The sequence below is a fragment of the Macrobrachium nipponense genome, chromosome 2 (assembly GCF_015104395.2).
Source record: "Macrobrachium nipponense isolate FS-2020 chromosome 2, ASM1510439v2, whole genome shotgun sequence".
In the NCBI taxonomy this organism is placed as follows: Eukaryota; Metazoa; Arthropoda; class Malacostraca; order Decapoda; family Palaemonidae; genus Macrobrachium; species Macrobrachium nipponense.
Genome location: NC_087201.1, coordinates 102,305,348 through 102,323,151, shown reverse-complemented (window position 1 = coordinate 102,323,151; position 17,804 = coordinate 102,305,348). Strand labels below are relative to the sequence as shown.

Genomic DNA, 17,804 nt, shown 5'->3' with positions numbered 1-17,804 from the left:
GAAATCTTTCTTGCAGAGCAGCGTCTCAGATGTAAGTTTAGTACTTTCCCTTAGAGTTCCTGTTCAGTAGACAAGATTTTCTGGATATTTGTCAGAACAGAGGAAAAGTTAAATACTATATCTTAGTTTTAGCAGACCAACGAGCCGATTAAGAGCTCTCTTGGGGCTGGCCCGAAGGATTAGATTTTTTTAAGGTGGCTCGGAACCAATTGGTTTCTTAGCAACGGGACCTACAGCTTATTGTGGGATCTGAACCATATTACATTGAGAAATTAATTTCCAATCACTAATCCCCAGAAATAAATTCCTCTGATTCCTCGCTGGTGGCCGCAGAGGAAGTTCTCTCTGTTGATGCTGGCGAGATGTTATGGGGCTGACTTGTGTTTAGTTATCTGAAGAATGTGGAAATCACTTCACCCTGAGGATTCTCAGTGTGGTTGAAGAGCTTTGAGTGCTCTTATTCACCTAGGAAACTCAGACCTCCTGTGTGGGACCATACTCTTGTACTGAATAGTTTCACTCAAGCTGCTTTGGGCCCATGCATCAATTGCTACAGGAAACTGACTTTGGAAACAGTTTTCCTTGGAAGAGTTGGAGAGCTTCAGGGTCAGGCTTAATCCGTCATTAGCTTTCGAATTTGCCCGGGAATTCGTGGCTAAGACCCAGATTTCCATGGTTGACGATGAAAGCTTCGCCTCCTTTCTGCTGTAACCCGGCAAAGCAATGCACTATTATCTGAAGGTTTTGTTACCAAGAGTTTAGGTGTCATTGGCTTCATGTTAACACAAGCCAGGTCAAGAAAGAGGTGTCCTAGGATACCCTTTCATTTAACTACATGAGTTGTTTAGGCAAGCCTACTCTTCATCGTTGAGTTCTGTCACCAATTAGGTGCACAGAGAAGCACATGACACCAGAGGAATACAGGTTCCTCCCTGGCATTTTAGAAGAATTCATCTGTTCATAGGATTTTGAATGCTGTTCCTGACTGCTCATACCACTCACTTTCTTCTTCCTGAAGGATATTGTCCACAGATCCTTGGACACTTTTTTTTTTTTCCTTGGGGCTGGTGGTGGCTGTTCAAGAAGTGTGATTCATCGAGTGGCCCTGGCAGGACAGTTTTTATCTTGCCTAAGATGATTGTGTGGAGTAGGGAATGAGAGATGACTGGTCTTTTTTCTTTCACTTTTCTCTTTCCTTCATACCTACAGACAGTTTGAAAAATAGACACACCATACGCTGGAACTGGCTTGATGCAGGTGAGCTTTGCAGCCTTACTGTTACTGCATGTTATGTTCAATGCAACATACAAATCTGCCTCTCAGTACCTTCAACTCTTCTCTCCAGCAAAGGGATTGTGGAGTGGTGACAAGCTTGTTTCTTGTGGCTAACATGGTTTGTTGCCTGAACAGATATCGTTCTTTGTGACTTCCATGTACTATGCAATGAATCTGGACATGTTTCGTTGTATTTAAACCCAGTGGATAGAGTTTAGATATCCACATATCTAACATCTGAGAAGAATGATCAGGTGTGCCGAAGCTCCAGTCGGTTCAGGATTCTCATACCTCCCTCCAGGTGTGATTCTATCCTATTGATAAGACCGAAGGTTTGTTCCGTGTTAGAACACACAACAAATTTTTCATTAATTTGTATTTTTCTTAGCTAATAAACCTGAGGTCTTAACATTGACTGCCCACCTCTAACCACCATTCTTCTGTTTCATCCTGGGTTGGAAGAAAGACTGATGCGTCACTTGATTCAAGCACAATCTCTGGACTCGCTTCCACCTCAGCTACACAGTGGATGCCTGATGCCACAGATTCTTTGCTTTTACAATCCTTAATTGTTTTTAACTGGTTTCCAGCTGGCACCAGAAGATTTATCGTATTGTTAAGACCTCAGGTTTATTATCTACGGAAAATACAAATTAATTAAAAATTTGTCATGTTATACTCCTTGTGTAAACACTATGGCTTTGTTAGAAACATTAGACCTCTGCTTGAAAAAGATGGCAACATTATTTTTAAAGTACATTAAGTATCCATTAAGCTTGATGAATTGCTGGGAAAAGTAACACTTTCTGAAACTGTCATTTACTCTCACATGGTCTACCACATCCACATGTTCAGTATTTTTAAAAACATTCTCATTTTATGGAAGGTTTGGCCATTTGATACTTTCAAATAATTGAATATTTGATTGATTGGGTTAAGTGTTGAATTTTATGGCATTTATCATATGTGAATTTGATATTTTAAGATGGCTTGCATATGCTAGAAATATAAAGGAAACTTTTAAAAATTCTATGTCTTAGATAAATGAAATATATACATATTACTCATTTTTGGATAGATGCATAAAGTATGTTTTTATTAGTTTATTTTATAATAAAATGTACAGAAATTGTAAAAGGTTAAAGTTTTAAAAAGTTCAACAAACACACAAACAGTTGTCAACACTGACGTTAAGTAATTTAGCAATCAAGTGGACTACCAGTTACATAACCGAGATGCTCTGCTCTATTTCATACAATTTCACATATAGAATATTTACTGTAATAAGCATCAAGACTGTTCCTAAATAGCCTGTGCATAGCCTATGCCTCATGTCTCAACAGCAGCTCACCGAACATTGTGTATCATTTTGTAGCATTCTTAAAAAGATGGTACAAATACAACACAGGTTACGAAATTGAGAAATATTATGAACGTTATTTATACAGTACATTGCATCATATTGAAAGTTGGTGCAGCACACACTGATAAAGCTTTATATTGTTTACTTTAATCAGTTGTTGGAAATTTAGTGCAATTCATGGGGAGTTTCCCTGTGTAGTGTGTATATTTTATATCTCAGATGATATGCTCATTGTTTATTTGGTATATCCTAAATGATTTAAGACGTAGATATAATGTGTATCACCATTTTAACATTTTCTGATCAGTTTTCTTTTATTTTTAAAATAGACTGATGCAGAAAATATGGTAAAATGTAAATAGAAAATATAATAAGATATTGCTGGGGCTTCAGGAGAAAGAAACTGTGGAGTAAGACTCAAGCCAGAAATACAGAAGGTTTACACAAAAACTCAATCACTTGAAACTAATTTATTCCCTAATTACCTTATAATTTATATATTTACACCTGAAAACTTACTGTATACATACACAAAAACACTAATTAAATTTCTATTAAATCTACATACTGACACACGATCACACAACAACTCTCTTTTTCTAGGCTTAAACTACAAAACCACTTATACAGAACAACCACTGCAACTAACACTAGATTAACATGCTATTCTGTTACAGTGTTCTCAAAGACTACAACCTTTAAGTAGTTCAGAATACCAAATATCAATTATCAGTTTTCTGTAGCATATTCCTAGCTTAACCCTGGATAGGTTTTGCTATATTGGCACCCTGTTAAAGGTACGTGCGGGTCGAGATCAACCCGAGCGCCCAGAAAATTTTTTTAACATTTTATTTTTGTACATGAAAACTTACCCAGCAGATATATACTTAGCTATAGACTCGGTCGTCCCGACAGAATTTCAAAACTCGCGGCACACGTGACAGGTAGGTCAGGTGATCCACCATTCCCGCCGCTGGGTGGCGGGATCTGGAACCATTCCCGTTTTCTAAGCCAGATTTTTTCTCGGCCGGAAGGACAACATCTGTTGTTTGTTCCTCCCATTTTGGATTTCTACTCGTTTGCTGAGAATTTGGATTGGTTATATTGGTGACGTATTCTGTTTTCTCTGGCTTGGCATACGCTTATTGTGGACTGTTTTTCAACTTTGATTAGGATTGTTCTTTCACGATGTCTGACGCAAAGGCTTCACCTATGTTGAGGGTTTGTACAATGGATAATTGTAAGACTAGGCTGCCGAAATCTTCGGTAGACCCTCATAATGTTTGCGCTAAATGTAGAGGTAATGAATGTTCATTTAACAACACCTGTAATGAGTGCGAGAAGTTAAGAGAGCTTGAATGGAAGAACTTATCTTCTTATGTAAGAAAGCTTGAGAGAGATAGGATTAGGAAAGCTTCAGTTAGATCCTCAAGTAGATCTTGTTCTCTGGAACAAGAAGTTGATAAATCTCCTGTAACTAACATTTCTCCCTTAGCCGCAGCTTCTTCTCCCTGTATTGAATCCAAGGATTCTTCCTCTGAAAGAGAAAATGTTAAAGCTTCGATCAAAAAGCTGCTAGCTCAGTTGCAAGCTTTGGATGAAGGTAAGAGTGTTGACAGTGATATGTGCAGTGTCCCCAGTGAAGTGGAGGGGGCGTCTGACCGGTTCCACATTGCTCCTAGGCCTAGACCTCTTTCAAACTCCCAGGACCAAGGGAGGAGGAATGTCGAAAGCCGCAGGGAGGATGTGGGGCATCCCCAACGGTCAGGCGTCCCTTCGGCAGATCCTGATGTAGCGTCCCAGGCTGCCTTGGATAGCCGCAGAAAGGGCATCCTAAGGGAGTGTTTTTCGGCTTCGGATTCATCCTCTCCTAGATGTGGATGGAGTTCAGCCTCTCAATCGCGCCCTTTGAAGAGAGCCTGGAAGGCGCCGAAAGGAGACGCTGCGGATTTGAGCCCAGAGCGTTTTCCTGAGGATTGGCCTTCAGAACATAAGAAGTCGAGGCAAGAGGAGCCCTCTCTTCAGGACCCCACTAAGAAGTTCCTGATCTGCCTTCAGGAACAGTTATCCTCTCTGGTAGGCTCTTTTACCAGAGATTCGACAAGAAGGAAAGACGTTTCTCTACCTGTCAAGAGTTCCACTAAGCGCCCCTCTTCTGCTAGGAGGGATCTCTCATACTCACCAAGACGCATCTCTCCAGATTCCAGGGACTCCTTTGACAGGAGCTTTTCGCCTGATAAGCGATGCCCTTCGCCCTTTAGGCGCTCTTCTCCACAGAGTAGGCGCCATTCTCAAGACGGTTTTGGAGCCTAACAGAAGCCCCTCACTTCATCGCTCCCCAGTAGTTCAGGAAGGGCGTAGCCGCTCCCCTAGAAGATGTCTGGAATCTAGTAGGAGTCACGATCGTTTCAGGCTCAAAGAGACGGGAGAGAGCCGAGATCGGTTCAAGCGCCAAGAGTCTTCGGAACGTCAAGAGGCGAACAAGCACCAGGAGTGGTTCAGGCACCATGATTCTGTGGCTCACCAGGAGTCGAGCAGAAGACAGGAGTCAGTCAGGCGCAAGGAATCAGCGTCAAGAGTCTCTCAGGCTCCAGGAGTCAAGGCGTCAGGAGTCAGTCAGGGAGCTTCAGAAGAGCAGGCGCCAAAAGCCTGTTAAGCACAAGGAACTTTGCAACTTCCAGGATCCTCATAGTTCCTTTTTCGCTAGGAATTATTCTCCTCCTTCAACTTCAAACAAGTATGTGTCTAGGAATCAGCGCACTCCTTCGCGGGAAAGGAGTACTTCTCCGGGCAAGAGCCCTATTCCTTCCAAACGTTCTCCTTCAGTTGGTCCTTTAGAAGAAGTATCTGATGAAGAGAAACCTGTAGATGTAGTAGTCTGGGACTACAAGAGGCTCTCGTTACTGCTGCTCAAGGAGTTCGGGGACTCCCTTCACCCTGCTGACCCTCCCTCTCCGGGATCGCTTATGTCCAGCACTAGAGCACATAAGTCCTCATCTTGTGTGAAGATGCGTCCTGCATTATGTATGAAAAAGGCTTTAAAAAACTTTGCTGAATGGCTACAAGCAAAGAGGGAAGCTGGTAAAACAGTTTTTTCATGCCCTCCTTCCAAATTAACAGGGAAGCCCGGAAGGTGGTACGAGACCAAAGAGCCCATGGGATTGGGTCTTCCGTCGTCAGCAGACGCTGATTTTGCCTAATTGGTCGACGCCTCCAGAAGATGGTCTCTTCTTTCGGCAAAGGCAACTTGGGGCATGTATGAGCTTGACCATCTCCTCAAGGGCCTTTTCAAGACTTTAGAAGTCTTTAACTTTATGGACTGGGCCTTGGGGGCTTTAGCGAAGAGAGCCCAGGACGCGGATTTTATCTCTATGGAAGAGCTCTCTAGTGTTTTGGCATGCCTAGATAGAGCGGTTATGGACGGCTCAGTGGAAATTGCCTCTCTGTTTGGAACAGGAGTACTAAAGAAAAGATCGGTCTTCAGTTCTTTCCTCGCGAGGGCGGTATCTCCTCTACAGAGATGCTCTCTTTTATTCGCCCCACTTTCCTCGCATCTATTCCCACAGGAAACGGTTAAGGAGGTAGCTAAATCCTTAACAGAGAAAGCAACCCAGGATCTCCTCACACATTCGGCTAAGAAGTTCAGACCTGCCGTACCTATTGAGAAGAAAGAGAAGCCCTCTTTTGTTCAGCCCTTTCGGGGAGCCTCCACTTCTAGAGCCCCTACTAGAGGTTGGAGACCAGAGCGAAGGAGTAGAGCATCCAGAAGGTCCTTCGGGAAGTCTAGTTGAACAGAGAGTCCTCCAGACAAAAGTAGGCGCCAGACTACTTCATTTTGCCGAAGTCTGGGCGCAGAAGGGAGCGGACTCATGGTCCCTCTCTATCCTAAGAAAAGGATATTTAATCCCCTTCAGGGAAAATCCTCCCTTGACTACAACTCCAAGGGAGTTGATTGCAAGATACTCAGATCTGGTCCGAAGGCTAGCGATTTGGCAGGCAGTGGAACAGATGATTTTGAAGGAAGCGGTAGAGATGGTACAAGATCTCCAGTCTCCAGGATTTTACAATCGGTTGTTCCTGGTCCCAAAAGCATCGGGGGGTTGGAGACCGGTGCTAGACGTCAGTGCTCTGAATTTCTTCGTTATGAAAAAGAAATTCTCCATGGAGACGTCTTCCTCTGTTCTGTCTGCTCTTCGTCCAGGGGACTGGATGGTGTCCTTGGACCTTCAGGATGCATAGTTCCATGTGCCAATTCATCCGGCATCTCAGAAATACCTGAGATTCATGTTTCAAGGAAAAGTCTTTCAGTTCCGAGCTTTGTGTTTCGGACTTTCGACAGCCCCTCAAGTCTTCACGGACATCATGAAGAACGTAGCTCATTGGCTGCATCTGGAAGGCATCAGGATCTCACTATATTTAGGCGATTGGCTAATAAGAGCCCAATCGAAGAAACAATGTCTGGAGGACCTTTACGTAACTCTAAACTTGACAAAGTCCCTGGGACTTTCAGTCAATCTCGAGAAATCCATGCTGACTCCCCAGCAAAGCATTGTCTATCTGGGGATTCAGATGGATTCTTGGGATTTTCTAGCGTCTCCTTCTCAAGAAAGGAGAGAACGCTGCTTGGAAAAGGTGACAGTCTTCCTAAAGAAAGAACATTGTTCTGCGAGGGAGTGGATGAGTCTACTGGGGACCCTCTCCTCGATAGAACAGTTAGTTTCTTTAGGAAGGCTACACCTCAGACCCCTTCAATTTTACCTGAAGGAGAGATGGAATTGGAAGTCTCAAGAACTAGGAGAGACTTTTCCAATATCGAAGAAAATCAAGGAGAATCTCCTCTGGTGGTTAGATCCACAGAAGCTAAGCAAGGGGATCTCTCTTCACTTAAAGAACCCGCGCCTAGCGTTATTTGCAGATGCTTCAGATTCGGGATGGGGAGCAACATTAGGTTCGAGAGAAGTGTCAGGCACCTGGGAAGGAGAACAGGTGTCCTGGCACATAAACAAGAAAGAATTAACAGCCATTCATCTGGCTCTTGTTCATTTCGAGGAGCAGGTTTCAGGTCTCGTGATTCAAGTTCACTCGGACAATACAACAGCCCTAGCATATATAAAGAAACGGGGGGACGCATTCCTTCTCCCTGTACGAGTCAGCGAAGGATCTTCTGATATGGGCTCAAGAAAGGAAAATCTCTCTCCTCACAAGGTTTGTGCAGGGAGAGAGAAACGTCCGTGCGGATCTTTTAAGCAGAAAAGACCAAGTCCTACCCACGGAATGGACCCTCAATCTTCAAGTCTGCCAACAACTGTGGCGATTGTGGGGGAGACCGAACGTAGACCTGTTCGCTACCAACAAGAACTGCAGGCTAGAAAATTATTGCTCCCCAATCTCGGATCCTCAAGCAGTAGCCATAGACAGCTTTCTGCTAGACTGGACAGGTTTAGACACTTACGCCTTCCCCCCTTTCAAGATAGTAGGGGAAGTGTTAAGGAAGTTCGCCTGCTCAGAGGGAACAAGAATGACTCTAATCGCTTCCTTCTGGCCAGCTCTAGATTGGTTCACAGAGGTACTGGAGTGGATAGTGGATTTTCCCAGATCGCTTCCACTAAGGAGCGATCTTCTCAAACAGCCCCACTTCGACAGATTTCACAAGAACCTCCCCGTGCTAAGTCTGACTGCCTTCAGACTATCGAAGGACTCATCAGAGCAAGAGGCTTTTCGCGCGAAGTTGCGAAGGCTATCGCAAGAGCAAGGAGACATTCCACCTCTTAAGTTTATCAGTCGAAGAGGTGTTTAGAAGATGGTGTAAGACTAAGAAAATATCCTCTTCCAGCACCTCTGTAGCTAACATCGCTGATTTTCTTCTCTATTTGAAGAAGAATTGTAACCTAGCAGTGTCAACAGTGAAAGGTTACAGAAGCATGCTAGCCTCTGTTTTTAGGCATAGAGGCCTAGATCTAACTAATAATAAAGATCTTCATGACCTTATAAGGTCTTTTGAAACCACGAAAGACCAGAGGATTAGAAGGCCTAGCTGGAACTTGGATGTAGTCCTTAAGTTCCTCATGTCAGGAAAGTTTGTACCTTCTCATACAGCATCATTTAAAGACTTAATGGGGGTGTCTTTATTTCTCTTCGCGCTAGCAACAGCTAAGAGGGTTAGTGAGCTACAGGCTTTGGAAGGAAGAGTAGGTTTTAGAAAGGATTCAGGGGTTTGCTCCTTTAAACCACTCTTCTTAGCAAAGAACGAAAATCCTTCAAAACCATGGCCTAGGAACTTCGAGGTAAAAGGACTTTCTTCCCTAACGGGAAAAGAACTGGAGAGGACTTTGTGTCCCGTCAGGGCCCTCAAGTTCTACCTGAAACAAAAAGCCTTATTAGGAGGTACAGAAGAAAGTCTCTGGTGCTCTGTTAAAGATCCTAAGAGACCTATTTCGAAGAACGCCCTAACGTTCTTCATAAAGGATGTGATAAAAGAGGCTCACCTTGCATGCAGTCAAGAGCACCTCAAGATTCTCAGAGTAAGAGCACATGAAGTGAGAGCCATAGCTACGTCAATGGCCTTCCACAAAACTTGTTCTCTTCAGGCTCTTATAGAGTCAACATATTGGAGATGCAACTCTGTTTTCGCCTCCAATTATTTAAGAGATGTGAAAATTACTTATGAAAAGTGCTTCGCTCTGGGAACTTAACGTTTCTGCGGATTCAGTGCTGGGAGAAAGAGCTGAGGCTAATCCTTCTTAACTTACTTTAGTGTTAATTTTTTCTTTATGTTATTGGTGGTTGTTTTTATTGGTCAATTGTAAGAGGGAATAGGGGACCCTCTTGCAATTCATAGATTATAACATTACTAATATGGTCAGGTGATCGGGATTGGCTTCAGTGCTCCTTGTGTTTTACTTAGAGAAACTTAAAACTCTGTCATGTAAGAGGGCTAGTCCCCATTGATATGACAAAGGTAAAGGCTCTACCATGTAAGTGGGTCAGCCCCCATTGGTACGATCCAGAGTAGGCTCTGTCGCGTAAGCGGGCTAGCCCCCATTGACACGATCCAAAGAGTTGTTCAGTCATATGTCCATACCTCACTGGAACTCTTGAGGCAGGCAGACTCATAGACAGTAATCATGAAGTCTTCTGCCCAATCAGGTAAGAACCATGGATTTTATATCCGAAAACATATGTTGTTTTTTCCCTGTTTTTTAATATATTTATTATAGTTACGTTTAGCTGTCTCTTACCCTCCACCAAGGGTGCCAATCAGCTAAGTATATATCTGCTGGGTAAGTTTTCATGTACAAAAATGATATTGTTAAGATACAGTAAAGTTTTGTACATACTTACCTGGCAGATATATACGATAAATGGCCCACCCAACCTCCCCTCAGGAGACAGGTGGAAGAGAAAATCTGGCTTAGAAAACGCGAATGGTTCCGGTTCCCGCCACCCAGCGGCGGGAATGGTGGATCACCTGACCTACCTGTCGCGTGTGCCGCGAGTTTTGAAATTCTGTCGGGACGACCGAGTCTATAGCTAAGTATATATCTGCCAGGTAAGTATGTACAAAACTTTATTGTATCTTAACAATATCATTTTTACTAGAATGCTTTACATTTTATTTTCTAAAATCAATTTAAGCATTGATAAAAACTACTGAAAAGATAAATCATACCCATATACAGATTAAATATTTATTACACAAATATTAAAAAATAAGTACATACAAAAAAATTATTTACAAAAATATTTTTAAAAAATATAAAATAAGCTATATACACAAAAATTTAGGGAATCCCTCCTAAAACTACTATTTACAATATGTGACTGCCAGAAAAGGTGTTGGACCCATAGAGGTCAAAATCTGAAAAGAGAAAAAAAGGGTTGCTTTTATTGACTTTTTTTTTTTTTCCTCAATGAAATAGGAAGTGGCTAATTTTTTTTTACCGAATAAACTCGTATTATTCTAGAACGGAATTATGTAAAAAATCTGCACTAAGATATAATTTACTGTTATATCAGGGACAAAATCTAAAGGTCAATTTTTGACCGAGGTTCACAATGAAAATTTCTTATAAAAATCATTGTAACTTATAAAATATGATATGTATGCATGGAAATATACCAACACATCACAAATTCTATAGAAAACAAGAATATACAGAGATATGCCAACTCACCTTTCAGGTATGTAAATAAAATGGCCACAATCCACACCAACTTTGACTGCCAAATCTGCCACCTGAACTATCTTGACTTGCACTAACAAAAGTATAAATTTAATTTGCTATGGTGAACCTATTGCTCTTTTTTTTTTTTTTTTTAAATAATATAGCGGGGTGTATAGCCATTATTGCAGTTAGGAAGATTTCTGTAAGAACATGTCATAAGATTAGATAAACCCCAGATATGTTACTCTCTCTCTCTCTCTCTCTCTCTCTCTCTCTCTCTCTCTCTCTCTCTCTCTCTCTCTCTCTCTCTCTCTCTCTCTCTCTCACACACATTTTGTTGATGGTTTATTGACATAAGCTGATGTAATCTCTCACAACAAAAGGCACCCCTCTGCGCCGTCGTAGTCATTTCAAAGTCATTTGCTTCGCCTCCAACCCTTTTTCACACACTCGAGTTGTTTGCCATAGAGGTGTCAGCAACCTTTAAATTATCATCAACATCACTTTCTAATTCCATTAGAAGTAAGTTGATGACATCCATGCCCAGAGAATACTGTCTGCTGGCCATTGATGAAAACTGCAAAAAAACACAAAAACTGTGAAATTGGCATTCACAGGGAATTGAACCAAATGGCAATATAAGGTATCTCAGCCACAACCTATGGCATGCATATGGTACACACATCATCCATCCACAGTTCCAACAATACAAAACTATACCAGTATCAACAGTGTTAGACAGGAAATCACTACTTAATAACTTTGTCTTTCGAACCCCCACACATCAAAGGTGCTTGGGGGTCGAGCTCGACCTGAGCAATTCTCAGAAAAGGGGGAAGGACAAAGGCAAGGTGGACGCAGGTTCTGACATGATTGTAGTGTGTTGACTGCTGGCCTCTTGCAGGTTGGTCACACCTAGGTTCAAGATAGATGATGATTTATGGAAAAAAAACCATTTTTTTTTTTTAAACACTCCTCGGGTCATGCGCGACCCATCGCACCTTTTAGGGGTATTAAATATTACCTGCAGCATGTAAACAGAAGGATGTTGAATCTTTCTTTATTAACTTCAATCCACTTTAAACAAATTATAAACAACCATAAACAAATCCACTAATTAGGGTTTTCCCTCTTATCAGGGCCTAGAAGTCCTATCTTATTTTGTTTTCCATATACGTATCTGTACAGTAAAGAACTAGTTAAAAAAGATATCAATTTTCCACTTCTGACAACTGACAGTTTTTATTCCTATAATCTGGCCAACTCTTCATCTGTGACACTTGATGGGTTGGATTCCTAAATGAATAAAGGGTGATAGTACTGCTTTTTGGTTAACCTTTTACGACAAACAGGACACTGCTTATGCTGCGCCACCACCTCTCTTATTTGAGCAATACAGAACACAAGGTCCCCCAAACAAGATCACCAAACACCCAGAGAGGGGGAGAGGTTGATTGACCCTCATTCAGTCACACCTAAAACAGAAAAAAAAAATACTAACGCCAAAAACACAACAACAACAAAACTACATTTCTTCAAACAAACCAATACCTTTACAGAAACGTACCATAGTATTAATAGAAAATATAACAGATAGAATATTTTATTATAAAATATATATGAAATATTGTATTAAAGTGCAGTTTTGGACTGTAGATTAAGTATATGTTAGTTTAACCAGACCACTGAGCTCTCCTAAGCCTGGCCTGAAGGATTAGATATTTGTAGGTGGCTAGGAACCAATTGGTTACCTAGCAACTGGTTATTGTGAGATCCGAACCACATTATATCAAGAAATTAATTTCTAATCACCTGAAACAAATTCCTCTGATTCCACCTTAGCAGATTGGGGAATCGAATTTGGGACTCCTGAATCGGTAGGCAAACACATAAACCACTCTTCTGAGAAACATTTTGGACTAGAGAATAGTAATGGATAGTGTTTGTACAGTATAGCCTCTACATCAACAAAATGTCATTTTTGTTTTTTCATTCATCAGCTGTTTTAAAGTTCAGTACTATGTATTTATTTCATACACTCACATGTAGTTTACACCCTACTACATTTGATTAGATGTACATAAATGAAGTTACGTAATATGAAATTTGCAGCATAACTCAAACTACATAGCTTATGCATTTCTTAATCCTGTTATCCTATCAATGTCTGCATTGCCAACATGCAAGATGTGGTACTGAATAACCTAATGGTTACAGTGCCAGTTCTTTAGACCAAACATTCGTAAATGAGATCAATAAACAATAGAGATTTATTGTAAATGTACTTATTTCAAGTTAGGTTTCCTTAAATGTAAGATTTGTTTACACCACACTTGAAAGAATAGCATAAATCAAATTAGATTACCAAAGTGCACAGGCTGTAATGTATTAAAGTAAGTTTTGTAGAGAACATAGGTAGGCATTGATGCATAAATGTTATATAGGACCAAAATTATCTACCAGAGAATTCCTGGGACCTTCAAGATTATTGTTCCTTATTGGAATATGTCTTAATTCTAAGTTTATTTTCAGTAGTTCACTGAGTATTTTCTTAATTTTATCTGTAAAACTGTATATTAATACTGCAGATTGAACTAGTAGTATATCAAAAAAATTTATGCAATTTGGAGAGGGCATGCACAAATTGTTTATTACAGTTGAAAGGCACAAGTGATTTCTGAATTTTCACAAATTAATGTGATAGATCTTTAACTTATTAGTCAGATTCGTCTTAGTAAATTAATGTATTGAATCCAAATTTCCTTTATTGGAGATTTGGATTGGTTCCAATCAGTTTCAGCCCAAATTTAGAGCCAGGTTTTAGAATATTTAGATTAGTTAAGATTATTAGCTGGTAGAATGTCAGTGTTATTTGTGATAACATGATTATGAAAATGATGTACATCGCTGTAATGCAAGCACAAACAATTATGTCAACATGTGCTATATGTAAATCCTTTGCAAATCTAGCATATTTGCAGACTGTAGAACTCCATATCTGGAATACTTTTAAAATATTTTTAGGTTATGGTTTTTTTTTACTGCGTACATGACAGCTTTGGAATACACACAGATTGAATATGCATTATTTATGTTCAAAATAAAAAATCAGGTAATGCCTTATTACAGGTTTTACCTTATGATTACCAGTACTTGATGTGTTTACAATAAAACTGAAAAGCCAGAACCAAGGCTATGGAATGCTTTTAGCATAATTCATGTTAAACATCATGTTTAGAAAGGATGACCTAAATAATGATACAGACAAAGTGCCAAGCTGTCATAAAAGGTGTTGTGATAATTATAAGTGATTTATTTTAATGGTTAACATAGCCGCTTTCTGAATTCCTTTGTTCCAGATACTCTCCGTCAAAGCATGCGTGGGGCTGGCGTTAATTGTTTGGTGATGGATAGTGTTACTGGTGAGGCTGCTAATCAGCTTGGAGAATCATTCGCTGACCATATTCGTAATTCTCTTCGAGAAAAATTGGATCAAAACAAGGATTTCAAGCCAGAAAAGTTTCCAAAGAGTGAGAAGAATATTCGCCAGGAAAAGTAAAGGGTTGGAGCCATTGGTTGTTTATAATGTCAAGACTATTTTGATTATCTGCTTGGTGTGAAAGAGAAAAGTAGAAGCCGTTAGATGCTTGGGTCTACATGTCATTGTTTTGTCCCAATTGCCTGACGTGATAGTGGACTTTGAACTGTGATTCTGTTACCAAGACTGAGTTTTTAAGAAAACTGCAAGTATTGTACAGATAGTTAACCACTCTCGGATGAGGGTGCTTGTTGCTATTAGTCTCAGTTGCTTGTCATCTCAAAGTGAATTACTGTATTTTTTGTCTGCTTGCAGTAGTGGAGACTGGACTAGGATACCTTTTGATAGTATTATGTTTATAGAATTATTAAAAAATATTTATAGATGGAAATCAAACCATCCTGGTGCTTAAAGAAAAAAAAAAAGAATCATGGACACTTGGTAGTGCCACTGAAACTACCTGCTCCGTGGTAGGCCAGTGACTCATAACATAACTGCTCTGATTCTCAGAAGTTGCACATGCATAAGTTTGCAAAGAAGTATTTTGTGAAGGAGGCCAGGCTATGCAGTTGCCATGTAGTCAGTAATGAAAGAAAAAAAGCTGTTAATCCAGCATGTATGAAAGTGATGTATTTACTATTAGTTAAAAGTATTAACTAAATATTGATTTTATGTCCTAGGGGCATTAGAATACTTAAAATTTGAGCATTTTCTTTTGCATGTTATTTATCATTATGCATAAAAGGAATTTAAAGGACAATATATTTTTTGTATGTTCTTGAGGTTCCTTGTTGAAAGAAATATTGTCAATATTACTGTTATTACTTTGGAATGTATTCTGATGGTGTGCTGGCACAATATTGTATTCATATAATAAAGGACTAAACATAAAATGTAGTTTTGAATACCTTTTTAACTTCCCTATAAGTCCTTTAGACACCTTTAGACCTGTGATAGTAGTTTGGTAAGTAGAGTGAGTATCAGGTCTTTACTAGGTACCCCTATCCTCATTAGAGTGCTTTGGATATACTGTTATGTTCAATTTCATGTGCAAGAGTGGAATGTGTGTCCCTAATAACCTCCCCTTACAACCTGAGAGTATTTGTACTGGTGTACACTGTGGTGAGCTGTAGTCATTACTTTTGGATCTTTGCAGTGTCCCTTTGGGCCTCTAGCTGCAACCCCATTCATTCCTTTTTTACTGTTTACCTCCGTCATATGCAGTACACTGGAGGTATTACTTAGGCCTTTTTCTTTGCATCATTCCTTCAGCCTTAGCTGCAATTCCTTTCATTCCTTTTACTTACATGCTTTATTATACTCTTTCTTTTGTTTTGTTGCTTTTCACCCTCTTCTAACAGCTTATTCATATTGCAATTGTGAGGTTTTCTTCCTGTACTACACCTTTCAAACCTTTTAAACTGTCAATTTCCATTTCATTAGTGAATGAGGCTTCACCAGGACCCAGTGCTTGGCCTTTGGCCTATATTCTATATTCTATCTGTCCATCCATTCATAACGTCTTTCTTACGTCTTACTTTGGGTCCTTTCCTTAACAGTCTTCTTTTTGTTGTGCAACGACAAGTTTTTTCTCTTGTTACATCTTTAATACCTCTTTATTCTCAGTTGCCCTTTCACCATTGAATAATCTCATAGGTCCAGCACTGAGCCTTTGGCATAAATCTTATATTCTTATTCCCATAGCAAGGAAGAAGAAAACCGATTATCACAGTAAAGAATACAAAAGTTGTTCTTTCAATATTCAAAAAGAATAGCAAGTAGATGAGTACAGGTCTAGATAGTTCTGCTCAGATATTCAATCCCTAGATTGTGAAATTAACTCCAAACGAGAATACTTTAGATGAAGTAAGTAGAGTGAGTATCAGGTCTTTACTAGGTACCCTATCCTCATTAGAGTGCTTTGGCTATACTGTTATGTTCAATTTCATGTGCAAGAGTGGAATGTGTGTCCCTAATAACCTCCCCTTACAACCTGAGAGTATTTGTACTGGTGTACACTGTGGTGAGCTGTAGTCATTACTTTTGGATCTTTGCAGTGTCCCTTTGGCCTCTAGCTGCAACCCCATTCATTCCTTTTACTGTACCTCCGTCATATGCAGTACACTGGAGGTATTACTTAGGCTTTTTGCATCATTCCTTCAGCCTTAGCTGCAATTCCTTTCATTCCTTTTACTTACATGCATTTATACTCTTTCTTTTGTGTTGCTTTTCACCCTCTTCTAACAGCTTATTCATATTGCAATTGTGAGGTTTTCTTCCTGCTACACCTTTCAAACCTTTTTACTGTCAATTTCCATTTCATTAGTGAATGACTTCACAGGACCCAGTGCTTGGCCTTTGGCCTATATTCTATATTCTATCTGTCCATCCATTCATAACGTCTTTCTTACGTCTTACTTTGGGTCCTTTCCTTACAGTCTTCTTTTTGTTGTGCAACTACAAGTTTTTTCTCTTGTTACATCTTTAATACCTCTTTATTCTCAGTTGCCCTTTCACCATTGAATAATCTCATAGGTCCCAGCACTGAGCCTTTGGCATAAATCTTATATTCTTATTCCCATAGCAAGGAAGAAGAAAACCGATTATCACAGTAAAGAATACAAAAGTTGTTCTTTCAATATTCAAAAAAGAATAGCAAGTAGATGAGTACAGGTCTAGATAGTTCTGCTCAGATATTCAATCCCTAGATTGTGAAATTAACTCCAAACGAGAATACTTTAGATGAAGCACAGCACTTGATAACTGAATACAGTATAGTTTTATTTGCATGAACACACATTGGGGAATAAGATCAGCAAAATATAAATTGCCAATTAGCCAGTCAGTCTATGAGAATAGCAATATAATCTTGGAACAGTAAAAAAGTGTCAATATACTATTCATCAGAAATAATTTCCAGGATTACGACGCTGATATGATTGAAGAAATATGAAAACAAAAATGCAGGATAATTAATATTTAAAGATATATTTTATGAAAAGTGCTGTGTACATAGTTTTTAATATACCCAAAGCATTCAATGTTAGGTTTTCTTAGGATTGTTGACAATTTTTGGCTTGCAACACGTATCAAGAATGGATCCCTGTCGTAAGCCAGGGATTGCTTATAGTGTGTATATATATATATATATATATATATATATATATATAATATAATATATATACGTATAAAAATATATATATATAAAATATATATATATATTATATCATTATAATATAATATATATAATATATATATATATATTATATATATTATCTATATATATAATATATATATATATATATATATATATATATATAGATATATATATATATATATATTATATATATATCTATATATATATATATATAGAATGGGGTACATCTCATCACCGCCTACTCATCCCCGGCCCAACTCATTCCCGGCAGTGATTAATGAAATTCAGTAAATATTAAAAACACCT

The 17,804-nt window shown here is 39.3% G+C and overlaps 1 protein-coding gene across 6 annotated transcripts in view; it reads left to right on the top strand.

The window, feature by feature from the left end:
- Positions 1–15,234, top strand: part of LOC135220857 (large proline-rich protein BAG6-like) — a 289,694-nt gene extending 274,460 nt beyond the window's left edge. For all 6 annotated transcript variants that reach the window (XM_064258425.1, XM_064258423.1, XM_064258427.1 and 3 more), the window contains one exon: positions 14,163–15,234. In XM_064258425.1, coding sequence (XP_064114495.1) covers positions 14,163–14,362 — 200 coding nt within the window. In that variant the 3' untranslated portion in view covers positions 14,363–15,234. The remainder of the gene's footprint in view (positions 1–14,162) is intronic.
- Positions 15,235–17,804: the final 2,570 nt, after the last annotated feature.